This window comes from Eubalaena glacialis, chromosome 15, assembly GCF_028564815.1.
Source record: "Eubalaena glacialis isolate mEubGla1 chromosome 15, mEubGla1.1.hap2.+ XY, whole genome shotgun sequence".
Classification (NCBI taxonomy): domain Eukaryota; kingdom Metazoa; phylum Chordata; class Mammalia; order Artiodactyla; family Balaenidae; genus Eubalaena; species Eubalaena glacialis.
In genome coordinates this window covers 67,613,270-67,641,159 of record NC_083730.1, presented here as the reverse complement: position 1 = coordinate 67,641,159, position 27,890 = coordinate 67,613,270, and the positions used below count along the sequence as shown (strand labels likewise).

The 27,890-nt window shown below is 54.1% G+C and overlaps 1 protein-coding gene across 2 annotated transcripts; it reads right to left on the bottom strand.

The window, feature by feature from the left end:
• Positions 1–328: 328 nt before the first annotated feature.
• SMARCB1 (SWI/SNF related, matrix associated, actin dependent regulator of chromatin, subfamily b, member 1) lies at positions 329–26,629 on the bottom strand. Of its 2 annotated transcripts, none has more exons than XM_061170434.1 (9): positions 26,343–26,629; positions 22,503–22,641; positions 20,831–20,960; positions 18,799–18,936; positions 16,613–16,740; positions 13,391–13,557; positions 6,930–7,120; positions 996–1,127; positions 329–660 (listed from the first exon to the last, which is right to left on the bottom strand). In XM_061170434.1, exons 1-9 carry the CDS (start codon positions 26,433–26,435, stop codon positions 621–623), a joined length of 1,158 nt encoding a protein of 385 aa, XP_061026417.1. In that variant the 5' UTR covers positions 26,436–26,629; the 3' UTR covers positions 329–620. The 2 variants fall into 2 exon arrangements, with proteins under 2 accessions (XP_061026417.1, XP_061026418.1); XM_061170435.1 differs by having other exon boundaries at positions 22,530–22,641; positions 26,343–26,628.
• Positions 26,630–27,890: the final 1,261 nt, after the last annotated feature.

Below are 27,890 nucleotides of genomic sequence, written 5' to 3'. Positions count from 1 at the left end.
CCGCACAAGATGGGGCCTCTCCAAGGACCAGAGAAGCATGCTCCTGGATGGGGGCGGAGCTGTGGCTGATAGGGCAAGCGGCCCTGCCTGCTGAGCCTCACCACCTTCTCATCCCTCTGGGACTGCAAGGACTTGCCGAGCACGGGTGGGTGGGATGCCGGGGCCAAGGGGAATCAAAACTGCTCTGACTCAGGGGCCTTGCAGGGCTGAGAATAGAGCCACGGCCCTGCTAAGGCCCAGCTGGGGACATGAGGCGGAGGAGGGTGAGGGGCCTGCCCGCAGCCTCGACCATGTGTGCTCTCCCCCATTCTTGTTTTTATGCCACCACTTTGAAGAAACGGAACAGGACCTGTCGCCTTTTATTTTAAAAATGTTTCTTGCCCTGCCTGGGGCTCCTATACAAAAACAAAACACAACCCAAAATGAGGCTTCTTCCTGACCAGAGATGGGCGGCAGGGACTGGAGCTCAGCAAAAGGAATGTGTACCCTGGGGTGGACGACCAGGAGGCCCCTGCCCCATGCTCCTCAGGATGGCCGGGCTGCCCCCTCCTTGCCAGAAGATGGAGGGGAGACGGTCCAATCTTCCAGATGCTCCGTGGGAGCCAAGCACCACTGGGTGGTTACCAGGCTGGGGCAGTGTTGGCCAGACGCCTCATCCGCCTGCAGGAGGGGAGAGGGCGGTGACCCTGGGCAGCTGCCCCTCCACCAGGGATCTCTAGGGCAGCCAGGGGAAGGGGCAGAGACAGGATGTGGAAGGTGGGATCCCCAGCCCCTCCCTCAGCCTTGGCCTGTCTGCTACTTGGGGCCCTGAAGCTGCCCTCTGTCCCACCCCCCTCTCCAGGGGTCCCGAAACCTGGTCTAGGCTGTGGTCAGACCAACCCAAGGGCTACTCTTGTCCCCTGCAGGGCTAGACTGGGACTCATCATCCAGGGGCCTGCTGGGTCTCGGAAAAGGTGACAGTCCTGTCCTGCCTGGAAAGGGGGCTGGGGAGGCACCTTGTGTTCCTGTCCTGGTCGCGGATCTTCTTCTCCATCTCGGCGTCTGTCAGGGTCTCCAGCAGCGGGCACCACTGATCAGCGTCGCCTGTGTTCCGGATGGCAATCTCCACCGTGGGCAGGGGGTTCTCACTGTGGAAGACGGGAGGAAGTAGACAGTTCACAGAGCAGCAGCCAGAGAGGCCCCAGAAAGCGCTGTCCACGCCCCACGGGCAGCTTGAACGCTGGAGCCTGGTTTCTGTGCCCGGCCCCCAACAGGGCGGCGGGGGTGCTGCGGCCCAGCGGACACCACAACAGCGACTCTGGGTCTGCATGCTGGGGAAGGGTCCACAGGACAGCGTTGCAGGGCCAGCTGTTCCCACTGCACCTGCGGGGAGGGGGAGGGCTGTCCGCCTTGCTCAGCGTCCACGAAAAAGGAAAGCAAAGGAGTCCGGACGCCGCCCACCGAGGGCCACTGCCCCCGATGGTCCCACACATGGCTCCTTAGCCCGTCATGGGGCCCAGAACCCACGACCCCTGACCGCTCCACCCTGGGGTCCCTCAGAGACGCCTCCGACTCCGGCTGAGGGCCACCTGCACACCCTCTGGCTAAGTGGACTCAGCGGCGGGGGGGTCAGCCTCAGCGAGGCCACCAAGGCTGGGGGTGCCTGACCGAGCTGCCGCCTCTGCCAGGAGGGCCAAGCCCAGGCTGCCCGGTGAGCCTCAGCGCAGCCCAAGCCCTGCCCTCGTCTACCCGGAGCCCTGTAGAGTCAGCTCTGGAGGAGGCAGAGCGGGGGGGCCCCAGGGAGGTTCCCGGTGGATGATGGCACAGAAAAAAACGGGCCCCTGGCCTTGGTTTTAACACCTCATCTCGAAAATGGGGACAATGTCCTTGCTGTGAGGGATTTCAGAGGATCACTATTACTAAACATCCAACGTACATCCACTATGTGGGGGACGGGTGCCACTCCCACAGCCCCCCGAGCCCGTACCAAGGGGCTGCCCGGCGTGACTGCAGAGCCCCCGCCCACCCCCCTCATGCTGCTCCTTGGCCTGGAGTCTCAGGGACCGCAGGCGCACGGGGCACAGCCCAGGGCTGCCCTGCTCCCCTGCAGAAGTGGGGCTCACCTCTTGCTGCCACAGCTTGGCCCGTGGGGTCCATGCCCACGAGGCCTGGAGCCGGAGCTGGTGTTGGTGACTCAGAGGCCCGTGGCTGGGCCGCCCCTCCTCGGCCGCTCCTGACAGCTGCTCCCCAGCCGGGTGGCGGTTTGGCAATCCCAAAACCAGCCGGCCACAGACCCAAACATCATTCCTCACCTCGAGGGCTCCCAGCCGCCTTCCTCAGGAGGGGGAAACATGAAAGTCGCCAAGCCCACGCGGAGGGGAGGCAAACATGTTTTCCTCTTAAACAAGAGCTGGTGCTTGGGTCCTGGAGGCCCCTGTGTTTACCTCCCCGTGTCTCTGGGAAGATTCCACCCCAGTGGGTTTGTTCTAAAATAAGAACTGCTTGAACCGGGCACGGAAGGATGGGCCTGGAGCCAGCAGGCCCCATAGGTGTTGCGGGGGACATGCGGGCAGAGAGCCGCCCTGCCGCCCTCAGAATCCCCTCTGAGGGGATTGTGCTTCCCAGGCCTCAAGGCCACCTGGGACCCTGATGTTCCCGCGACCTGCGGTGTCCAGGCAGGGAGGCCATGGCTGAGGAGGCAGAGGACCTGGAGGTTCATCTTCGATGTGACCTCACTTTTATGACCTCACGAGGTACGAGAGGCCAGCTGAGAAGCATGACTGTGCCCACTTGGTAGATGAGAACAAGACTGCGATGGTGAGCAACCTGCCCACAGCTCCTCAGCTGGGAGGAGGGGGCAAAACTCGACGTCGCCCTCCTGTTTATGATCAACTAACTTTGGATAAGGGGCCAAACCCACTCGATGGGGACAGAGCAGTCTTTCCAACAAATGGTGCTGGGACAGGAGCCTGGATCAGGCCACCGTTTCTTAGGTATGACACCAAAAGCACAAGCAACAAGAGAAAAAATAGATAAACTGGACATCATCAAAATTTAAAACTTTTGCGGGACTTCCCTGGCGATCCAGTGGTTAAGACTTCGCCTTCCAATGCAGTGGGTGCAGGTTCAATCCCTGGTCGGGGAGCTAAGATTCCACATGCCTCTCGCCAAAAAACCAAAACAAAACAGAAGCAATATTGTAACAAATTCAATAAAGACGTTAAAACAATGGTCCACATCAAAAATAAAAAATTTTTAACTTTTGTGCCTCAAAGGACACTGTCACGAAAGTGAAGTACAAACCCACAAAAAGGGAGAAAATATTTGCAAATCATGTATGTGATAAGGGACCTGTAGCTAGGATATATAATGAACTCTTACAACTAAATAATAAAACACCAAATAACCCAATTAAAACACAAAGGACATGAATAACCTTTTGTCTAAAGAAGATATACACACGTCCAATAGCACATGAAAGGATGCTCAACACCATCAGCCATTGGGAAATGCAAATCAAACCACACCGAGATGCCACTAGGGTGGCTAGGATCAAAAAGTCAGATAACAAAGGCTGGCGAGGATGTGGAGAAACTGGAGCCCTTGCTCTGCTGGAGAGAATGTAAAACGGCACAGCTGCTTTGAAAACAAGTCTAGTGGTTCCTCCAAACGCTAAACAGAGCTACCACGTGACTCAGCAATTCCACCCCTAGGTACATACCCAAGAGAACTGAAAATAAGTGTTCAAACAAAACCTGTGCACAAGTGTTCACGGCAGCACTACTCTTAACAGCCAAAAGTTAACACAACCCAAATGACCATCAACTGATGACTGGATAAATAAAGTATGGTCTGTCTATACGATGGAATATTATTCAGCCACAAAAAGGAATGAAGTTCTGATACAGGCTCCACATGGACGAACCCTGAAAACATTATGCTAAGAAGCCGGCCACAAAAAACCATATGTTATATGATTCTATTTACGTTAAGTATTCAGAACAGGCAGATCTACAGATGGGAAGTAGATCAGCGGTTGCCCAGGCCTGCAGAACTGTGCAAACACACAAAAACCCACTGAGTCGACACTCTAGGTGGTGAACGAAAACAAGCCGGCCAGCCCTGCCGTGGGGCCAGCGCAGGGGCTGCAGCCCCAGGACTAACCTCTTCTGGTGGCTCTGGTCAGCCAGTCCACAACGACCCTGGTGCCTCCCAACCCTGAGGCTGTTCCAGTGACAATGCCTCTGTCCCCCACCGGGCACAGCTGCCAGGTTCTCTGACCCTTTGCCTGTCCCCAGCTTCCTCCGGCCGCTCCTGCCCTGGCCACCCGCTGCCTCCTCCCCGGCCCACACCCTCTGGCCTCGGTGGCCAGGCACTCGCACCTCCTCTGCTGGACAGCACGCTGGTTCTCCTCTGTGTCCCCAGCCAGGGCGCAGGGCTGGCCTGGAGGAGGTGGAGGAACTCTGCAGGATGCCACCCCCCTCACAGTCTCGGTGACCATCTGACACCCTCACACCCTCTGCCCAGCCCTCCCCTGGGGAGCCCTGCCCCCTCGTCACTGTCTCTGTCTCCATTCCGCTGGCTCCAGGACATCTATATGTCCTTCTGGTTCAGCTCTGTCCTCTAGCAGCCACACGCCCGCATCCCCCTCATACTCACTGCCTGCCTCTGCCCACATCAGGCCTGCCCGGCCCGCTGCCTGTTCTCCGCACTGGTGCCCCTGCTCACGCATGGCCTGTGACTAGCGTGCTCCACTGTCACAGAGGAGGGCACCGCGGCCAGACACCGGGCTGGGCTCAGTCCGGGGGAGACAGCCAGCACCAGCTCACAGGAATCCAGAGTGCTTCCAACAGGGGTGACGGGGCCCAGAGCTTAAAGTCCCCTTGAGGAGTCACGTGACTCAGCAGCTGCCAAGCCTCGCGTAGCAGAAACAGGCCGGGGCTCCCAGTCCAGCTCTCTGTGGGCCAGGCAGGCCCTGGCCCTGGAGACGCGGCGAGCCCCTCTCCTTTCCCCAGGCAGAGGCTGGACAGCAGGGAAAGGCTGCTACTGGTCTCCCGGGGAGCTCCCGAGGGGTGGGAAGTGCACGGGGAGAACGCGAGGTGGGGTCAGGAGACAAAGTTCCAGGCCCCCTGCTAGCCGCAGTCCTGCCCCTGGATGATAAAGCCTGACCTCGCGCTCCCCTTCCTGTCCTGCCAGCTCTCCGAGCACCCCGCTGCCCAGCCCAGACCCAGCACACACGAGCCCACGAGGCCTGGTTGGCTGGGGAAGTGCAGAAGCCCTCCTGACGCCAAAGGAGGCCTGTGGCCGCCTCCAGACCACCAGGCAGGCTGCACCCACCCAGCTGGCTGGGCCAAGCTGCTGTGGAGGGGACGTGCTTACCACGGTCCCCAGTGGGGCGGCCCTGCCTTTGATCCTGAGGATTTGAAACCTGCATCCTCAGTACCAGAGTCATTCCCACCCACACAACGGAACGTGTTAACTGGCTGCTGAAATGGGAGCACTCCATCCAAGTCCTGACCTGCACCCCCCGGGGCCCCCGGGGGCCTGCTCTGGAGCTGCAGGTCGCACTGCTGACAGCCCGGAGCCCCAGGGATCAGAGCAGGAGGGATGCGGCCTCGTGTGTGGACACCCTCCAAGTCCCCCTGCTGCACACCAGTGAGATGTGGGCTCTGACTCAGCATTTGGGGATAAGGGACTCCCAGGACCTCAGGGTCGACTCTAGGAAGCAAGGCCACCCCAGACTGGCCCCAGGCCGGTCGGCCTCAGCTTGCATGCCGTCAGTGGACACGCACCGCGACACCATGAGCAGACCTCCCATGGGATGCAGAGCATGGGCCTGGACCCCCATCTGTGGAGCAGGATCCCCAGTTAGCGGGGCTGCTGGAGGTTATGGGAGGCCACGCGTGTTATGTCAGCTGGGACGCCCGGGGCCTCAGGCCCTGCGGGTGTTGGTAATTCCTTCTCTCTTGCTCAGAGCTACAGGAAAACTGAGAAGGCTACCTCCTGGGATTTCTGGGAGAACCAGCTGAGACACAAACAGACTCATGCGCTCCCTTAGCTGTTCCGTCTCTGCAAGGCTCTTCGTCTTTGCTCCTCTGCACCACCTTAAGGGGTGGTCCCTCAGTAATGGCCTCCAAATGTGGACGGTGACAGCTTGACGAGCAGAATAAATCCTAACATCCTGTTTTGATGCAGAGATACTCAGCGCCGCCCCCGCTGGCACCCCATCCTGCCGAGGTAAAGGAGCTCGGGGGACAGGGCTGGATGTGACGAACAGTCCTGTCGGTGGGCGAGCTCTGCTATGTACTTAACGCTCGCCGACTCCTGCCCCGGCCAGGCCCGCACGGCAGGGCCACCAGGAACAGGAAGGCCACATCTGCGTCATGAGGAGCCCCGTCCCCCGGTCCACCCCCACCAGCACCCAGGACACTGGACCAAATGCTCCATTTACACTCCCTACCCCCCGCCCCATCCCCAGCAGCCTGAACGCTACTCCCTCTTCCACACCGGCACCCAGTACGGGTCCAGCCAGCGGGGGCGCCCACCACCCACTCTCTGACTGAACAAGAGGCGACAGCAGCCTCTTGACTCCCCTCCAGGGAAGGCAGCATGGAGTAGCCCTTGTTTGAGATTCAGTGCCAGTCCATCAGACGACCCTGACCGAGGAAGGGTCTGGGTGAGTGCAGGGAGGAGGTGGCGTGTGAGGGTGGCAAGGGCTGTTGGCGGCAGAGTGGGTGAGGACAGAGGGGCAGACCCGCCACCTCCTTAGATCCTCCTCTGTGATGGGGGATGGGAGGAGCCAACAGAGGCCGTTGAGCCTGCAAGGCTGCCCTCGGCCAGACGGCATCATGAGGCTCCAGAAAGTCCCAAAGGCATCACCACACACAGGGGGAAGCCTTGTCCCCAGAATGGTCTGCAGAAGGAGGAGGAGGCACCTGTCCGAGACCTACCTGAAGGCGTAGGTCTTCTGATGCCAGCTCAGCTGTCCCCGGATGCTGTAGGCGATGGTGGTGACGAACTCCCCACCCAGCCCCAGCTCGGAGCACAGCTTCAGGGCAAACTTCTCCGGCGAGTTCTCCTTCTCTGACATGTCCCACTCAAACTGGTCCACCAGGGAGATGTTTCCCACGTGGATGTTCAGCTGGGCCAGAACCAGGAACACGAGTCAGAGCAGGCAGAACTGCATCCCCCCACCTCCAGGCCCATGAGAAAGTGGGACGGCTGCCCTTATCCCTCTGGCTGCAACTCCCCATCCGCAAACGGGGCTGACCCCACAGACCTCCTGGGCAGCCAGAGGGACTGTGGTTCAGGGCCCGGCACTGTCACCCTCTAGGGAGGGCCCTGGAGGGCCCCGGGCACCTGAGTCCCGCCTTGCCCCTGTTCCCACCCCCTCGATCCCCGCACCGGCCGGTACCCTCTTCTCTGCCCTTCTACCGTGCCGCTCTGGATCTTTACAACGTGATAAACACTGGTCACTCATCAGATACTATCCCCGAGCCCTCCCCTGAGCCAGTGTCTACCCCCCTACTCTGTCTCTTCACGGAACGTGCCCTGCTCTGAAATCATCTGCTACGTGCGCTCACAGACCCACAGCCCGCATGGCACAGGCAGAGCCTGGGCGGGTGGGGGTTGGGGGCGGCGGGAGCGGAGGCCATGCCGGCTCCTCTGCCTCGCTCCCCAGAGGCATCTGTGAGACGTGCCACCTGCAGCCACAGCCTGTGCCCCAGGAGCTCCCCACTCTGACTTCTCACCCCACAGATGACCTGGGCCTGCTCTGAAACTGGGCATCAGCGACTCACAGGAAGGACAACTCGGGGTCTGGCGGCATTCACTGGGCATCGTGTGGAGACCCCTGCCCCTGCTGTCCAGCCCTCTGCCAGCCAAGCAGGCCACGGTGCACCTGCCCCTTCATGCTACTGTCCCCAGGCGCTCGGCTGGGCTTTTAAGATTCGGATCGGGACTCGTCCATGCCTTCAGAGAAACGTGAGGCCCTACCACCTGACCTGTGCATGAAGTCCTGCACCTCTGGGCCCCCTGCACGGCGCTCCACTCTGCAGCCAAGGCCCCGCCACTCCTGCCTCCAAGCCGCGCCCTTGCTGGGCGACCAAGCAGGTCTGCGGGTGAGAATCGGAAGAGCCGGCCCTTCCCAGCAGGAACCACGTGTCTGGTGAGCCACGTCGGCACAACAGGACCGGAAAGCGAAGCAGCAGCAGGCAGCCCGTGGACACATCACACGGGACCAAACCGCCCTGCGCACCACTCGGCCTGGCCATCAGGGGTGCCACGCAGACCGGTGCCTGTTTGTGCACTGCGCCGACTGCTCATCAATGCTATCGTTTATTAAGAAATACAGACTCCTGCCGACCCAGGATGCGCATAGGGGACACACAGTGGGAAAAACAGACACAGAGTCATCTTCATGGGTTGACATCCAGTGCGGGGTTAAATACGTGAATGAGGGGATATCAGAGGTGTAGGTGCTGAGGGGAAGAGGGGGAGGGGCGGAAAGTGCAGTCAGCTGTTAGCCAGGAGCCCCAGGAAGGCCGCCCGGGGGAGGGGGCATTTTAGGAAGAACTGGACAAGCTGAGAGAGAGCAGGGTGGGGCTCCCGGGGGAGGGTCTGGGCAGAGCAGGGCCTGAGGCCTCCACAGAGGATGCGGGAAGCTCACAGAGTGGGGAGTGGGAGCCGTCAGGGGGGTGGTGGGTGGTGAGGGGCGGCTGGACTGTGGGGCCAGGCCCCCCAAGCAGGCTCCCCAGCTTCAACCTGTATCACCCACATGCCATTCCCTCCCCAGAAAGGGCCCACCAGTCCCCCAGAGTCTGACAGCTCCACCCTCAGCCGCACTGAGCCCCACGGCCCTGGAGGGCCAGGTGTCCTGGTCGCGGTGCCAGCCTGGGTTTTCGTTCCGCTGCTCCGGGAGCACCTGTGAGCGGCCGCCCTAAGCTAAGGTGCTGCTCTGTGAGGAGACACTGGTCAGATGTCGTTCTCCACTGTGTCCCAGAAGCACCGGGCTCCTTTGCAGTCTGTGACACACGGGAAACCCTGGATGTGGCCATCAGCGTGCTCGCCTACCAGGTGGCACGCTCCCCCCAGGTCACAGTGCCCACGAGGCTCTGCCCCCCCGGCAGCAGGCCTTCCCTGACCAGCTGTGTCCGGCCCCAATGCTGGCAGGCCCTCACGACCCCAACCAAGCAGGACCCCAACCTGGGGATGGTCTCCCAGCAGCCTACCAGCCGACACCATCCCATGGGTGGGGATTATAGGTGGGTGTGAGGGCCTGAATGGACCCCATGGCTGACAGCTGTCTAGTCACCAAGAAAGCCTCTGATCAGGGAGCAGGTGATGGTCCCAGGTGGATTTTCAACTGCCTGACAACTTTCTGTATGGCTGCCCACAAGCCCCATCAGGATAATAAAAAGATGACACTCAGTTACAAGAAAATGTCAGAGAAGCCAGCTGTCAGACTCACAAGGACCCTTCCTGTGGCTGACCCCGCCTATCTAGAACCACGCAGTTGGGTGTAGCCAACTCTGCAAGCCCACGTCCCCACCATGGTTACAGGACAAAGACGCAGCACAGAGCAAAGTAGGGGCCATCCTCCAGGGGCCACAGGCTGCGCACAGGGACACAGGTGTTGGTCCCACAGCTGCACCCCACACATCCCCGCCACTTCTCTCCCAGGACATCCCCCTTCTTTCTCACCCATGCCCTTTTTCTGCTAGTTGGCCATAATGAGAAACTGAAATAGGTTAAGAAAAATAAATTCATATTTCTCTTAAAAGAAATTAACTAGCAAGGAGGTTGAATCAGTAATTAAAAACCTCCCTACAAAGAAAAGCCCTGGACCTGATGGCTTTACTGGTGAATTCTACCAAACGTTTAAAGAAGAACTAATACCAATCCTTATCAAATCCTGCCAAAAACAGGATGGACTTGAGGACACAGGGAGGGGGAATGGTAAGCTGGGACGAAGTGAGAGAGTGGCATGGACTTATAAACACTACCAAATGTAAAATAGATAGCTAGTGGGAAGCAGCCGCATAGCACAGGGAGATCAGCTCGTTGCTTTGTAACCACCCAGAGGGGTGGGAAGGAGACACAAGAGGGAGGAGATATGGGTATATGTATATGTATAGCTTATTCACTTTATTATAAAGCAGAAACTAACACATCATTGTAAAGCAATTATACTCCAATAAAGATGTTAAAAAAAAAAAAATCCTGCCAATAAACTGAAGAGCAAGGAACACTTCACAACTCATTGCCTTGATACCAAAGCCAGGCAAAGATACTACAAGAAAGGAAAACTATAGACCAATACTTCTTACGAACATTGATATAAAAATCCTCAACGGACTTCCCTGGTGGCGCAGTGGTTAAGAATCCACCTGCCAATGCAGGGGACATGGGTTCGAGCCCAGGTCCGGGAAGATCCCACATGCCTCAGAGCAACTAAGCCCATGCGCCATAACTACTGAGCCTGTGCTCTAGAGCCCAAGAGCCACAACTACTGAAGCCCGTGAACCCAGAGCCCATGCTCTGCAACAAAGAGAAGCCACCACAATGAGAAGCCCGCACACTGCAATGAAAAGTAGCCCCCACTCGCTGCTACTAGAGAAAGCCCACATGCAGCAAGGAAGACCCAATGCAGCCAAAAAAAAAAAAAAAAAAATTCAACAAAATACTAGCAAAACTGAATTCAACAGCACATTAGAAGACTCACACACCATTATAAATGATACAACAATATAAATAAATTATAAAAAGTGGAACCTATTCTGGCAATGCAGGGATGGCTCAATAAGAAAACCGATCAATGCAATAAACCACTTGAACAGAATGAAGGACAAAAACCATATGATCATGTCAACAGATGCAGAAAAAAGCATTTGACAAAATTCAACATGCTTCCATGGTAAAAGCACTCAATAAACTAAGAATAGGTGGAAACTATGTCAACATAACAAAATTAATACACAAAAAAATCAATGTAAATATCACACTCAATGGTGAAAGACTGGTAACTTTTCCTCTAAGATCAGGAACTAGCCAAGGATACCAACTCTTGCCACTTTTATTCAACATAGCATTGGAATTTCTAGCCAGAGCAATTAGGCAAAAATAAGAAATAGAAGGTATCCACTTGGAAAGGAAGAAGTAAAGTTATCTCTGTTCCCAGATGATATGATCTTATTTGTAGAACACCCTAAAGATTCTACCAAAAAACTATTAGAACTAATAAATGAATTCAGTAAAGTAGCAGGATACAAAGTCAACACACAAAAATCGGTTGCATTTCTACACACTAACAATGAACAATCTGAAATTAAGAAAAAAATTCCAATTACAATAGCATCAAAAAGACTAAAATACTTAGAAATTAACTTAGCTAAGGAGATGAAAGACTTGTACAATGAAAACTATAAAACACACTGAAGGGACTTCCCTGGTGGCGTAGTGGTTAAGAATCCACCTGCCAATGCAGGGGACACGAGTTCGAGCCCTGGTCTGGGAAGATCCCACATGCCACGGAGCAACTAAGTCCATGCGCCACAACTACTGAGCCTGCACTCTAGAGCCCGCGAGCCACAACTACCGAGCCCGCATGCTGCAACTACTGAAGCCCATGCGCCTAGAGCCCGTGCTCCACAACAAAGAGAAGCCACCACAATGAGAAGCCCGCGCACCACAACGAAGAGTAGCTCCCATTCTCACAACTAGAGAAAGCCCGTGTGCAGCAACAAAGACCCAAGGCAGCCAAAAATAAATAAATAAATAAATAAATAATTTAAATTTTTAAATTAATTAATTTAAAAACATGCTGAAATAAATTAAATACATAAATAAATGGAAAGACATCCCACGTTCATGGATTGGGAGACAATATTATTAAGATGTCAAGACTGCCCAAAGCAATCTACAAATCCAATGTAATCCCTATCAAAATCCCAACAATATTTTTGCAGAAATAGAAAAACATCTATTTTAAAATTCATATGGAGGGACTTCCCTGGCAGACCAGTGGTTAACAATCCGTGCTTCCACTGCAGGGGGCCTGGGTTCGATCCCTGGTTGGGGAACTAAGATCCCACATGCACACGGTTCGGCCAAGAAAAAAAAAAAATTCATATGGAATCTAAGGACAAAGGACGTCCAGCCAGAACAATGATGAAAAAGAACAAAGCTGGAAGACTCACACTTCCTAATTTCTAAACTTACTGCAAAGCTACAATAATCAAAACAGTGTGGTACTGACATAAAAACAGACAATAGACCAGTGGGACAGCCCAGAAATAAACCCTCAAATATGTGGTCAAATGATTTTCAACAAAGTTGCCAAGAACATTCAATGAGGAAAGGATAGTCTTTTCAACAAATGGTTTTGGGCCCAAAACAGGATATACATATGCAAAAAAATCAAAGCTGGACCCTTACCTAACACCATATGCAAAAATTAACTCAAAATGGATGGAACATATAAATGTAAGCACTAAATCTATAAAACTCTTAGAAGAACACAGAGTGAAAGCTTTATGACATTGGATTTGGCAATGATTTCTCGGACATGCCACCAACGGCATACACGATAAATGAAAAAATAGACAAACTGGACTTTACCAAAATAAAAAAATTCTATGCATCAAAGGGCACTATCAACAACATAAAAAGGCAACCCACAGAATGGAAGAAAATATTTGCAAATCACTTTATCTGAAAAGGGATTGCTATCTAGAAGACCCAGGGAACTGCTAAAGCTTAACAACAAAAGAACAAAAACCTGATTCAAAAACACAAAGGACTTATGCAGACTTAGAGGATAAACAAATGGCCAATAAGCACATGAAAAGATATTCAAGGTCACTAATCAACAGGGAAATGCAAATCAAAACCACAATGAGATACTGCTTCATACCAAGCAGGCTCTGCAGCAGGCAGGCCTGGGCCCAAACCCCAGCTCTACCACTTCTCAGCAGGGCAGTTGGGGGTAGGTGGCCCCACCTCTTCACTTGTAACACAGCATCTTCCCCTAGGACGGTGGGGGTTACTGAGACAGTATGGGGTGTGCTTGGCCCAGCCTGCCCATGGGAAGAGTGTGGCAGTGTGCTCATCTTACTGTAGTCTTCCCTGCTCTACCCGTCAGCTGGCATAACCCCCTTTGTACCACCCAGGCTCTGCTCCACGCCTGGCAATGCCACAGCAGCACCCCGAAAGCGTCCAGAATGTGATACCTTACTCAGAAGTCAGCCCACGCCTTTCCTGGGATAAGCTGCTTGAAAGACAGCTTTCCAGAAGCCCTGTCCCACAGCATGAATCCCAGACAGGCTTCTGTTGAAGCCTCCACGCAGCTTCAGCACCCCATGACCCCCACCAGTACAAGGAAGGCCCTGGTGCAGGGCGGGGAGCTGCCTACCTTGATAATGACACGCTGGTCTGACTGGTCCTCCAGGATGCTGTCTGTGGGATAGGACTCAATCTGCTGTCTGATGGCGGAGGCGATGGCTGGTACGAACGTCAGTGGGTTCAAATCCAGGTCATCACAGAGAATTTCTGAAAACATCTCAGGGGTCATCAGCTTCTCTGAAATGAGGTGAGAGGTATGGATTGCTGGTGGACTGCAGGGCCTAATGTCACCATGCTCAGCCCTGACCTCCCCCAGCCTGTCCTCCTCTGCCAACCCACCCGGATGAAGATGAGCATGAAGATGAGGACGATGGATCCTCCCAGACACGGTAAGGAGAGGAAGCACAAGACGAACACCCCCCTTCTGGCCCTCAATCCATACATACCACCCCCCTACACCTCTGGAGGTGGTCAAGACCCTATGTGCTCCCCAACCCCAGGCTCCCCACTCCCAGGCTTAGGACTGCATGGCTCCATTAGTTCTAACCAGTGAGCTGTCTGGGGAGGGGGGAAGCAAAGGCACTTCAGAGCTGATGTGCCACTTCCTCCCCTCTTCCAACCCAGGCAACCAGGGAAGCCCACGTGGAGATACAGGGAGAAGATGGCCTCAGAGGAAACCAATGCTGCCAACACCCTGACTCGGACTTCCAGCCTCCAGAACTGGAAGGAGATAAAACCTGCTGTTATGCCCCCCAGGCTGTGGGACACAGGTTCCTTCCGGACAAGCCACTTGGAAGCCAGCATCCACTGGAAGACGGAGCAGGTGCATGTCCATCCACCACTTCCTCTGCAGTGGAAATCCCTCAGAGATCACCCGGGGCTGCGTGTGGCTTTTTACAAGCTCCCGCTGAGTTTCTGACTCTGTGGGCAGCACACGCACTCAACAAGGTGACGGTGTGGGGGTGGGTACGGATCCTGGATCCTGGAGATGTAACTGCCTCAGGTATGAGCTTCATGGGGACTGTCCACTACTGGCCGGACTACAGCACGGTCCTATGCAGTCAAATGTTTTCCCCCGACCTGCCCTCTTTCTCATAACCCAAACTTCAATGACCACGTGCCAAGCTGGGATGAGCCACGGAGAAGAGAAAGCAAAGAGTGAATTCCCGGGCTTCCCTGGTGGCGCAGTGGTTTAAGAATCCACCTGCCAATGCAGGGGACACGGGTTCGAGCCCTGGTCCGGGAGGATCCCACGTGCCGTGGAGCAACTAAGCCTTGCGCCACAACTACTGAGCCTGCGCTCTAGAGCCCACGAGCCACAACTACTGAGCCCGCATGCTACAACTACTGAAGCCCACGTGCCTAGAGCCCGTGCTCCACAACAAGAGAAGCCACTGCAATGAGAAGCCTGCTCACTGCAACAAAGAGTAGACCCTGCTCGCTGCAACTAGAGAAAGCCCGCACGCAACAATGAAGACCCAATGCAGCCAAAAATAAATAAGTAAGTAAAATAAATAAATTTGCATATATATATAAAAATAGAATGAATTCCCTCACAAGCACTCGGCATGATTCCATCTTCAAGAACGAGGTCTGCTGGGACTTCCCTGGTGGCGCAGTGGCTAAGAATCTGCCTGCCAATGCAGAGGACACAGGTTCAAGCCCTGGTCCGGGAAGATCCCACATGTGGTGGAGCAACTAAGCCCGTGCACCACAACTACTGAGCCTAAGCTCTAGAGCCCGCGAGCCAAAACTACTGAGCCTGTGTGCCACAACTACTGAAGCCTACGTGCCTAGAGCCCGTGCTCCGCAATGAGAAGCCACCACAATGAGAAGCCCACACACCGCAACGAAGAGTAGCCCCCGCTTGCTGCAACTAGAGAAAGCCCGTGCGCAACAATGAAGACACAATGCAGCAATAAATAAATAAATAAATAAAAAGAATGAGGTCTGCTTAACAGACAACTGACCCCACTATTTCACTAGCCCAGAACAAGGGCTAGAGACCAACCCTCCTCACAGCACCATTGTGCCAGACCTGAACACTCAGCTAGCCTACTATTGATAACTAATACATCCAGTTTTAGTGACGCAGCAGGAAGCTAAGGTGCTCAGGCCAAGCATCCTATGAGTATATTGTGCAGAGGATTTTTAAAATTAACTTTTTTAGTCTATGATCATTGTAGATTCAGACGCCGCCTTGATTACTGCAGCTCCACACCAAGTCTTGGGATTAGAAAGACTCGTTCCTCCTACTTTCTTCTTTTCCAAAATTGCTTTAGCTACTCTAGTTCCTTTGCCTTTCCATTGAAATTTTAGAATAATTTTGTCTAAATCTACAAAATGTCTTGCTGGGATTTTCAAAAAAATTGCATTAAACTTGCATATTAAAAGGGAAGAGATATGGGGATATATGTATATGTATAACTGACTCACTTTGTTATAAAGCAGAAACTAACACACCATTGTAAAGCAATTATACTCCAATAAAAATGAAAAAAAAATAAACTTGCATATTAATTTAGGGAGAATTAACATCTTGAATCTTCTGATCCATGAACATAGTTGTCTGTCCATTTATTCAGATCTCCTTTAATTACTTCCATCAGTGCTTTATAGTTTTCAGCATACAAAATGTTTCCTGAAACAAACTATATGTTTGTAAAATTTACACCTTTTTTCTTAACTGAGTAACTGTAAATAGTAACATATTTTTATACTGGACACTTGAGTGTCCACGTGTTCACTGACAGTATATAATATATAGAAATACAATTGACTTTTGCATGTTTATTTTGGGTCTTGTGACCTTGCTAAGACTTGGTTATTAGTTCTAGCAGGTTTTTTTGGTAGGTCTCTTGGGATTTTCTACGTAGATAATCATGCCATCTACAAATAAAGACAGTTTTATTTCTTCCTTTCTGAAGCGTATGTTTTTTATATCATTTTCCTGCCTTATTACACTGGCTAGTACTTCCAGCACTATGTTGTCTATTCCCAATTTCCTGAGTTTTTATCAAGAACGAGTGTTGGATTTTGTTAAATGCTTTTTCTGTATCAATTGATATAATCAAGGGATTTATCTTTTCTAGTCTGTTAATATGATGGATCACACTGACTGATTTTCAAACACTGAACCAGGTTTGCATTCCAGGATTTGAACCCAAAGTCCACAACCTCCAAATCTACTCCACAATGCTCTGAATGTCACAATCAGAGTCCAGGGTCCCCCTGATGGGCAGCAGGCAGGAAACAAGACTGTGTGCAAGACGGTGGGTTGGCCACCACATACCGTTCATGTTCCAGGTAAAGGCATCCCGCAGCTTCTGCCCGTCGATCTCCATGTCCAGTCGGATGGGAACCAGCACCTCGGGCTGGGACGCGTTCTCATGGATCACAGCTGGGTCGTGGTCATCGAAGCTGGAAGGGAGGCAGCAGTATGCTCAGCAAGGGGGGCTGGGGTCCCTGCACCCAGGGCCTCCCTCTCTGCACCACTGGTCACTGTGACCTAACCAGACGGGAAACCCCGCTTCTTACAGGGACTTGTCCACTATGGGCTGAGTCGGCAGAGACAGTGCCAGCAGGGGTCCATGCTAATGGACACGTGGGACGGGAGGGGAGATGCTGACTTGGGCAGCAGGACAAGATGGAGATGTCCGAAGTAAGGGAGATTTAAGCCCCAAAGCAGGCAGGACTTCCCCAGGAAACTGTAGGAAAGGAAGGGTACTCCCAAAAGCGGAAGCCCTTGAGCAAAGGCCGAGGGGCAAGAGAGTCGAGAGCTGCTGAGGGAAGGAGGGGTGCAGATGGGGCGGGGGAGCAGTGGGAGGACACTGGGAAGCCACAGGGGTCCAAGTGCCCACAGTTCTCCATCTCCAGCCTCGACCCCGAGAGAGCCCCAGAAGGACTGAGAGCAAGGCAGTTCTGTGCTCACACCTGCATTTTAGAAAGACGAAGCAGGAAGATATGGGGTGAGGGTGGGCGCAGGAAACCCAAGGGCAGAAGACCGAGGGTTAAGAACTGTTCTCAGAGAGCTGGGGGCACAGATGACAGATAAACAAACAAATGAGGAAAAAACCCCCTCTCCCGGCCCAGACACGAATGCTCTAGGAGACACAGTCAGGGAAAGGGACAGAGTGGCCATTCTAAAAGGGGAGGACCACTCTGAAAAGTGACATTCAAACAGAGATGGGAAGGGAGAAAAAGAAAGGGGGAGGAGGGAAGGAGGAGGGAAGGAGGAGGGGGAAAGGGATGAGCCTGCAGATGCTGGCAGGAAGCGAAGGAATTGCGAGGGCAGGAGCGCCTGGGCGGCTGAAGAGCGCTGAGGAGGCCACTGTGCCTGAGGTGAAGGGCGGCAGGAGCCGGGGCCAGAGAGGGGCAGCCACCACCAGGACTCTGTCAGGTGGATGCTGGTGTGACGGGGCATCTAGAGGACCTGCCCTGGGTGAAGGGGCACACGCCCGGTGGGGAGCTGGCCAAGGGTGGTCGGATTCTGGACACTTGGAGAGCTGAGCAAGTAGAATTTGTGGAGACTGGCTCTATGGTGTGAGAAGGAGGAAGGGTTCCAGGATTGTGGCCCAAGCACAGGAAGGACGGGATTGTTGTGTCCTGGAGGAGAGAAGCCTGCAGGCAGCCTGTGCCGGAGGTGCTTGGGGCGGCATTCAGAGGAGAGCTTAGTGGGCGGGAGCTTGAAAAATGGCCCCCCAGAGACATCTGTGTCCTAAGTCTTGGAACCTGTGACTGTCACCTTACAGAGCAAAAAAGGCGAGGGAGCCTTGTCCAAGTGGGCCCTTAATTACATCACAAGTGTCCTCACAAGAAAGAGAGGGAGAGGGAGTTCCCTGGTGGCCTAGTGGTTAGGATTCCAGGTTTTCACTGCGGTGGCCCAGGTTCAATCCCTGGTCAGGGAACTGAGATCCTGCAAGCCACGCGGCACGGCCAGAAAAAAAAAGAGAGAGTGACAGAGAAAGAGAGGGAGATTTCACACACACAGAGGAGGCCATGTGACCACAGAGGAAGAGACTGGAGTGATGCTGCCATGAGCCAAGGAACGTGGCAGCTGCCAGCAGCTGGAAGGAACCCTGGAGGGAGCAGCGCCCGGCAACACCTTGATTCCGGCCCAGTGAAACTCCCGGCCTCTGGAACTGTGTGAGAATAAACTTGTGTTGCTTCAAGCCACCCAGTTTGTGGCGTTCTGTTCTGGCACCATGGGCAACTAAGCATAGAGTCATGCAGATGGCAGAGAAAAGGTCCAGGGACTGCGCCCAGGAACGCTACCTGAGGAGCTGGGGGTGAGCACAGGCAGAGCCAGGCTGGACCACGCGGAGGCCAGTCATGCTGGACACTGAGGGAGACCAGCCCCAAGGAGGAGCAGCGCAGCGTTTCGGGGACAGGAGGTCAAAGCAGAGCGTTTTTCTGGGGAGGAGGAAACTAAAACATGCTGGGGGACCTCGGTGGAGTCAGAGGGCGAGGCCCACTCACCACAGCGGGAACGTCCTCTTCTTGTCCCGGCCCATGCGGTTCCTGTTGATGGTGGTGGAGCAGGGCACGGCGTCCAGGTGGTGGGAGCTGTTGGGCAGGGTGGGCACCCACTGGCTGTTCCTCTTAGCCTTCTGTTCCCTGGGAGACATGGAAATACCTCCACTCAGTCTACGAGCCGAAACTGCCCACTAGGCATCGGGTCGTGGTCAGTGGATGCCCATTGCGCCCTTGCTGGGCCCCAGGTCCCAGTGGGGACCTCTGTGCACCCCAGACTCCGCAGGTGTCTATTCCCTAGGCTCCCACCAGTACCTGCTCCTGGGTTAGGGGAGGTGCAGAGGGGCCCCAGCCCAGTGCCTGAGCCATGACCCAACGTGCTACATGCTGGGCACAGCTGCACGGAAGCACCGTCCCTTCTGCGAGGAAGGGACCGTACAAGAAGGCTGCCCAGAAGAGCAGCCCTGGAGCAAAGCCTTAAATGCTGAGTCACGGTTCATGGGTGGAGGAGAGGACAGCGTTTCAGGAAGAACACAGAGGGCAGCAGGGCTGGAGACACAGAGAGGGTCCTGATTACAGGGGCTGGCGTGCTCTGCAGGAAACGGATGCACTCAGCAGGTGGCTGTGAGTTCCTGGAGGTTTGAAGCAGGCAGAGACTCAGACAGTTATTTTAGACATGCAGTCCAGGCTGAGAGAGACTAGGCAACGGCTCTGGCCTCTGGGCCTTCAGACCAGTAGAAGTGAGAAGACACATTGGTAAATACTCTCTAGAAAATGATGCTCAAAGTAATCCAAGGAACCCATGTCCCACAAAGAGCTCACTCTTCTCTCCAAATTACAAGTTGCTTTTACTACTAGGAAAGTACCAAAAGCTGACCGACAGGAGGGGGTGGGCTCCCACCTTGCTCTGCGAGCCCCTTCATCACACTCGGGCCGTGTCCCTAGTAACCTGGGAGCAACGTGAAGGCAGCAACTGTACATAACTCACCTTTCCATCCCCAACCTCTGCACCATGTCACCTTCATGATTTTCTGCAACCGCATCACTTGAAACAATGGCCTGCCCCCCGCCTTAGTGCTCCCGCCATCTCATGCACATAAATGCATGTTTTCTTCAGAGCTGAAAGCATCACACAGGTATTCTGCACGTCTCGCTCATGTGAGCCAGGTTTCGGGTTGCTGCAGGGTCTACTTACCCACAACACACCGTGTAATCCCAGACTATTTGGGTGTCTGCATCTTCGCTCACACAGCCTTTCCCTGAGGCAGGACACTCAAGGGGCTCCCTAGTTCTCTTTATAATTCACATGCCACCAATAGCATCTCTGTCCTTATAATGGTTTTTGTTGACGGTATACATTATTTCCCTGGGACAAATTCCCAGGGGTGAAATTAATAGATCAGAGACCAACAAAAAACTTTGAGGCCACAATGCCTGAGGCAGAGCCGCCACGGTGGGCGTGAGTGTGCCCACTCCATGACGCCCTCCCCGATTCTTTATGTTGCTAGTTATTTATTTTTTTACTTTGCATTTTTAAAATCACACCCAAGAACAAACATCATTCCCTGTGTTTCTTTACTCCTGTACTTCAGTGTGGATCACACTTTACCTATTTGTCTACATAAAATAGACAAAGACTTGGGGTATCCAAGTTTTTCTTATAAATCTAAATGAACAAACTCTACAAGGTAGCAACTTCACAATTACTCCCCTGTTTAACTGTTAATGTAAATGCTCTTTCAAAGGATCTACATTGATACGTTCAAATCTATTGTTTGTTTCTTTTGTGAGTTGATCTGGGCCACTAATTGTTCTGACAGATTAGTGAATCCCACTTTCAAAGCATTCTTAATGATTCTCCAGAACCCAAGACTTGACTTATGTTTCTTAGAAATTCCAAAGTCAGAAAAAACTTCGAAGCCTGGCTAAGACGATCTGTAAACACAGTGGGTAAATTGCTGAAAAGTATTTTGTTCCAGAGCATGAGAAAAATACCCGTGGGTGTCCCGAGAGCGAGTTGAGCCCGGGGGTGCAGTACCTGAGGTAGGTGGGGGGTTCCGTGCTGATGGATACGGCCTTGTACTTCTCATCGTTGCCATCCAGAATCTCTTCCACCTCGGAGGCTTTTAACAGAGTCACGCTGGTGGCCAGGGTCGTGTATCCATGATCTGCAACCAGAGATGCGGCTGCGGTCACCCTGCGGGCGGGCAGTGAGCAGCAGCAGCCAGGAGATGCAGCGCACTGAGGTCCTCACATGCAGGAGGTGGGAAAGCGGGCGTTAACCTCACTACTGCCCAATGCTGGCCTCTTCCAAAGGGACGGTCTGGACCCTGGCTTTCTCTAGAGGCCCTCCCGGGTCAGCACCCCCTGGATGGACGGGGACTAACGTGTCCCGGGAGGAGCACTGGCTCCAGGCACAGGGGACGCCCATGGGCAGCTCAGCCCGCGGGGCCTCTCGGGGAAAAGAAGGCTCCAGAGTGACACCGCCAGTGGGAAGAGGTCTGACACCGCTGCAGTCCACGACACGAAGCAAGGTGGAGATGAAATGAGGGATGAGAAATATTTTTCTTTTAAAACAAGAGCCCGGAGAGTTGGAAAGAGCTGCTGTACACCAAACAGGAATTCCTGGCCCAGCGCCAGTGGATGCGAGCTGCCCGGGAGCGGGGAGTTCTAGGCAGTTCGACCACAGCTCGCCTAGGGAGCCTGGTGGAGAGACAGATGGTTACAGGAAAGAGTCTCCCGAGCGCGAGGAGCGCAAGGCCGAAGGGTCGCCATGGCTTCCAAGGGGCAAGCGCAGCTGGGGACGCACTGGTTAGTGACTGGCGCTCCACTGGGGTGGAGGGAGGACCAGGGAGGCTTTGGAAAGCGCGGGAGGGAGTGAAAGGTTACAGCAGCGCATAGAAAAGCAGCTCCGGCTCCTGCATTAAAAGAACACGATAGACGAGACCACCACAGCGCCTACAGACGCACTGGCATGGAACGGACTGCAAAGCGCACATGCACACACGCAGGGACGCAGGCACACGCATGCAAACGGGCACACGCACGCAAACGGGCACACGCACGTAAACGGGCACACGCACGCAGGGACGCACACGCACTTGGGCACACGCACACGAGGGCCGGGCCGGCTCCGCTAGGCAACCCTGCCAAAGGGAAGGCAGCTTCGACTGAGGCCAGAGGCACAGGGCCTCTCCCCAGCTCAGAGGTGAGGAGCACCCTCTGCCCGCCCTCCCGGGTCGGGTGGCAGCGCCCCACAGCCCCAAGCGGGACATGCACACGAGCGCCAGCGGACCGACTGCCAGAACCAAGTGCCACACGATGGGTGTGCGCTGGGAAGCGAAGCGGTGAAAGCGGGAGGGGAGCGGGGGCTGGGGCGGCCCCCCGCCGCCCGGGCGCATGGAGGGTGACGATGGCAACACGCCCGCGGCAGATGGTAGAGCATCACAGCATTCCTAAAACGTTTTCAGACCAGCGGTCTTCACAACACCCTCTCCGCCCTGGCCCCACCCCCTCCGCCCACCGCCCGCTGCCAACACCTGACCCTGACCGACCCTGACGGAGGACCACCCGCTCCAGGGGGACCCCAGGACGCTCCGCCACCCTAAGGTCAGGGCTGCTGTGAAGACGCTCCGGAGTGAAAACGTTTTATCTTCATGACATAAGCGAGTGGTTTTGAAACAGGTTTACAAACCCTCGTGAAGACGCACCCTTAGTGTTAGGTTTTGTTTTTTTACCATGTGACGATGCAACTATTTTCTTCCTCTCTTCCACAGTGGCTAGTCGCCTCCAGAGCGAGGGGTATCTCTTGTACAGAGAACCTCGGAACATACGGAGGTAGTTTCCCACCTATGAGTAAAGCGAGAAGGCTCATTATAAGGGTCGCAGCTCCTCGAGGAAGGGGAGGGCCCTGGCTCAGAGGCTCTGTTGGATAAGTGACAGACAAACACACCTCGACTTGGCCCCCAGGCCTCCAGGCGCCAGGCTTCCAGCAGCAGTAAAAATACATTCTGCTGACATCAGGGGTTCAACAGCAGTTCGTATCTGGCCTACATCTGTCCCTCTGGCAGGGGTAATAACATCTGCATCCTGACAACAGGACCAAGTTCAGAAAGGCCTGACCAGACACTGGGGAGGCAGGCCCCCCGAGCTCACTAAGAAGCTCGAAGTGATTCTGATTTTGGACTAAGGATCTGTGGCACTTTCCAGAAATGTAAGGCCTCTCTGACTTTCTTTTATCTTAAGACTTTGATATTTTTACGATGTAATAAAGACCAAAAAGGTCTTTTAATTTTAGACAGATGCAGGATAATTTCCCCCATGGCCTTTGTTGCTTTGTTTAGTAACAAAACTCAAACCAGAAATACCAAAGGAATTTTCCAAAGAGTTTAAAATGCACTTATCAGCAATCCTTAGATTGCTATATAAATCATTACTTCCCCAAACAATAGCTTCAGTTTGCCTGTACCAAATACTCGAAGTACAACTTACTTGATGAAAAGAAATCTAGTCCTAAAGTTTGTATAAAGAAACTCCATTGTTTCACTGACTTTTCAAAAACGAACACTTGAGTCACATGGCCAGGGACAGCAGGTGGACTGGGTGCTGGCTCCACCTGTGACCAGGCATCACTTCCCTTTTCTGGGCCTCCCTACGTCTCTGTCAGATGTTCATCAACTGTGAAGTTCACCCACGAAGGACCACTTCTACTACTTTCCCACTTACCTACCCCATTATAGTATATTTATTTTTAAAAAGTTTCTCCATTTTTCATGAATCAAAGATTTACACGATGCCCAACCAGGGCTGCCGAACAGTGCAAGAGAAAGTGGCCACAGGGTCACTGGTGCTCCCCACTGCAGGCACAGACCCATGCGAGTTATTTGGCTTGAGTGTGGTTACCGTCCAAGGGTAAACACATAGTTTCCATTAGGTTTTTGAAAAGACACTGACTATAATGCCCCCACTACTACTTTGCAGGTCCTGCAGACCTCCCACACTCCTAGGCCCTTCCCAAGGTCCCTTCAGAACTTAGGAGACCAGGCCTGCCTTCCTGGGTTTTCCCCGAACCAGCCTTTGCCACCTCTGGACCCGGGTTTCCCAAATGGAAAACGAAGGTGTGGTTATGGGGATTTCCTCGGATCCTCTCAGCTGTGACTCTGGCGTGGTGACAACGGCTGCCTGCAGATGGCAGGAGAAGGGTGGCACGCTCACTGCAGCTGTGGATGCCCTCCCAAGGCTGCTACACCCAAGTGTGTGGGGGCGCTGAGGGTACTGCTCTAGCGGGCCCACCTCTCTGAATACGGTGCCTGTTTGCCAAGGGCAAGGGGCCTGGGGGCCATCCACCCAATGCTGTCAGAGGAGCTGCTGCTTATCAGTAGACAGCACTCTGACCTTGAACCCTTCCCAGGCCTCCCAAGGCCTGATGATTGTTAAGCCAGGCCCCAGAAAGCAAACTGCCTCTCCCTTCTCCCATCTGGTCTCTATAAACTGCATCTCAGGACAAACGTTCTCACTCAACAGGGCTGAAAGAGAAGACTGCAGTTAGCTTTCTAGAATCTAAAATGTGCTAAGGGGAAGATCTTAGAGACCATCTAGTCTAAGCATCTCATTACATACATGAGAAAAGTGACACACAGGCAGAGCTGGAACCAGGCCTCCTGATGTTCTGCCCACCTGGCTGCGGGCTCCACCTAATAAACGCAAGCTTGATTTTCAAAAGTACCACCGACTCAGAGCCAATGCTAAACTGACTGCTCTTCCTGACCGTTAGATCAGGTAAAGGTTTCTTTCTTTCTTTCTTTTTCTTAAATTAATTAATTAATTTATTTTTGGCTGCATTGGGTCTTCGTTGCTATGCGCAGGCTTTCTCTAGTGGCAGTGAGCAGGGGCTACTCTTCGTTGTGGTTCCTGGACTTCTCATTGCGGTGGCTTCTCTTGTTGCAGAGCACAGGCTCTAGGCGTGCGGGCTTCAGTAGTTGCAGGACATGGGCTCAGTAATTGTGGCTCGCAGGCTCTAGATCGCAGGCTCAGTAGTTGTGGCTCATGGGCTTAGTTGCTCCGCGGCATGTGGGATATTCCCGGACCAGGGCTCGAACCCATGTCCCCTGCACTGGCAGGCGGATTCTTAACCACAGCGCCACCAGGGAAATCCCAGGTAAAGGTTTCTCTAAACAACCTGTCCATCATCACAAACTGAAACTCCTCCACTGCCTTTGTGCCCACTGGCCGATGAGGACCATTCTGAGCTATGGCAGATGGCAGGCACTGGCTCCTCTCCTCAGCACAGCTAGCTTTGAAGAGTAGTATTTTTGTGATGACATGAAAAATGTGTTGCATCCTGCTCCTTGTGTTTTACAAAAACTGGTGAAAAAAGGAAACACTAAGGTTCCAATGCTACTGAAAACACTGGTCTCATAACTCAATACAACTCAGACAAGCCAGGAATCACAGGGAGTCCTGGAAGCCTCAGTGTGACCATCATGAGGCTTAATTCATTCACACTATGTTCAACTGTGATGGAAAAAAAACATTGTGGGGGAAAAAAAGGAAAAAAAAAAAAAAAGGAATGAAATGTCTAATACTGAAATATTGCTTCCGCTGGCATTTGTAACTGCTTTAACTCTCCAAGATCTGCACTTAACTCATTACATGAGGAAGACACTACTGCTTGGTGTTTGCACATCTAAATTGCATATCCATAATTTAAAAATATATGTGTATGTGCATGTACACACACAAACCGGGGACTGCCAAAAAGGCCTAGTTTGAGGCAATCTGGAAAAACTTAATATACTTGCTATAAACTACCAGTGAAGAACCAGTTGTAGGGTTTTTCTAAAGTTAGTCATCCACATGATTCAACAAAGTGCTGAAAAGTCACTTTTAGTTAAGGATTAAAGGCTTAAGGCTCTTTCCCCTGTACTAACTCAGAGTTAGTTCAAGATATCCGAAGTGTCAAGCGCTTCCGAATTGCTGATAGATCTAACTCGGGGGCTGCGGCCTTAGCCATCCAAAAGCAAGCATCCTCCTCCCAACCTGTTTCCTCACTGGTAATCAAAGGTCAGAACAACTCCCCGCCCACCTCAAAGTTTACGAACACGAAGGGGGTGAGCCCTCACTAAGCCCCGTGTTTCGAACATACGATTTCAGGATCCCAGCTCCAGCAGTGTGGGAGGGGTGCGCGTGAGGGGTCCAACATCTCCCCCCACGTGTCGCAAGAGATAACTTAACACCCCGTTTCTATGTGTCCGGCTGGAGCTGTGGAACTCAGCGTGGCCCAGGGGCCCCTGGACGCCGCAGCCCTGACAGCCGGGCGAGTCCGCGACTCCGCAACACCAGTGGGTGAACCCAGGCGGCCGAGCGCTGGGCGGGGGCCTGCTCAACCACGCCCCGGTCAAACCACGCCCCCAGACACAGACAGACCGCGCGCCCGCCCGCCCGCCGCGATGAATGGAGACGCGCGTTCCCGGCGCGCAGACCCGCCCCGAGGCTCCCGCGGGGACCAGGCCGGCCAGGGGCCCGGAGAGAGAGGACGCGCCGCGGGCTACCTCAGAGCCGATCATGTAGAACTCGCCGTCGTCTTCCAGCTGGAACTTGACAGGCTTCTGCCCGAAGGTCTTGCTCAGCGCCATCATCATCATTGCGGCGGTAGAGTCGGGCGGCCACGGCCGGGGTGCGAGGGTCAGGAGGGCTGAGGCGGGGCCGGAGCGCCCCGAGCCCAGGGAAGCCGAAGCCGGAGGCGAAGGGCTGGCCGAGCCGGGCCGGGTGCTTGCGCCTCCGCCGGGCTCCTCCACCGCCGCAGCAGACGACGACCAGGCCGCACTCAGTGCGCAGGCGCGGGCGTTGACGCTGACGCGCGCGCCACTGCCGCCCAAACAAAAGGCCGGGCGCGCCCCCGCGTGCCCCTTAAAGGAGTCTCGACCCGTTTCTCTTCCTCCCAGGCCGCCTCCCAAGTGGAGGTACCAGGGAAAATTTCTCACGGACACAAATAGCAACCGCGGCCCTGACTCAGGCGGTGGTCTTCCCATTCTCACAGCTGGGACTGTAACTCAGCCCAGTGAGGAGGAACGAGGCGAGGCCTGAAGGCCTGGAGGAGGCCAGAAGCACATATGCCTCAGTTTCCTCGGCCCAAGAACTCAGTGCAGCTGAGCAGATAGGAGGGCTAAGGGACCGCTATCCCAGCTTCGGGCCCACACTGTTCCTGTGGCTTTGGGGATGGGGTTTGCAGTATTTCAAGGCCCAGGTGGTGTTTGGTTTGGCTGGTGCATCCTCTGAGTGCTGGGGTTGGCAGGGGCGGGGGGACCGTCTCCATTCCCTCCTTAACTCTGCGCTTTATGTCTACCACAAGCCGGGTGCACTGAAGCCAGACAGCCCTGCCCTGAGGCGCTTACAGCTGGAGCGGGGCCTGTCACACAGGAAAGCATCAAAGCATCCGTGTATCCGGTTGAACAATTGCAGTAGGTCAAAAACGGCCCACTGCTGACAATTTCCTATGGTTCCATCTGATAAATGGCAGTCGTGGTAGGTGCCACTCCGAAGAACATTCGCGTGGGGCTGGGTGGCAGGCGAGGAGACCCTGGAGAGTTAGGAATGGTTGGCGGTGGTAACCATGAGTTTTGTTCTGTGTCTCGACAGCGGCAGGATAGGGGCTGGAGCGTGGCATGATCAGAAAGAGTGACCACCACTTGGTGGAGAAGGGTATGAGGGGCCATTGGGGAGGCAGGGAACAGATTATAAAGCCACTCCAGGCATCCAGCAAGATGAGGAGAAGTCCTAAGCAGGGCACCCGGCCCCAAGGACCAGGGGCTTGGGGGTGGGGTGGGCTGCAACCCTGGCTCCCAGGGCAGAGCAGGTCCCCAGCCAGGCCTCCCACCTCCCTGGCCCAGCTCTCCCCCCATCCTGGCCTTGCAGTCACAGAGACACCCCAGGCAGGCAGGTAGAAAATGACCATGTTTAATGGCAGTCCTCAGTAAAAAAAAATAAAGAAAGAAAAGGCTTTATACACACTGTACACATTTACATGGCTTTGGAGGGCTTGGTGTGGGGTGAGGGCTGGAGAGGATCCGACCCGTGATAGGATTGAGGTATGTTGGGGC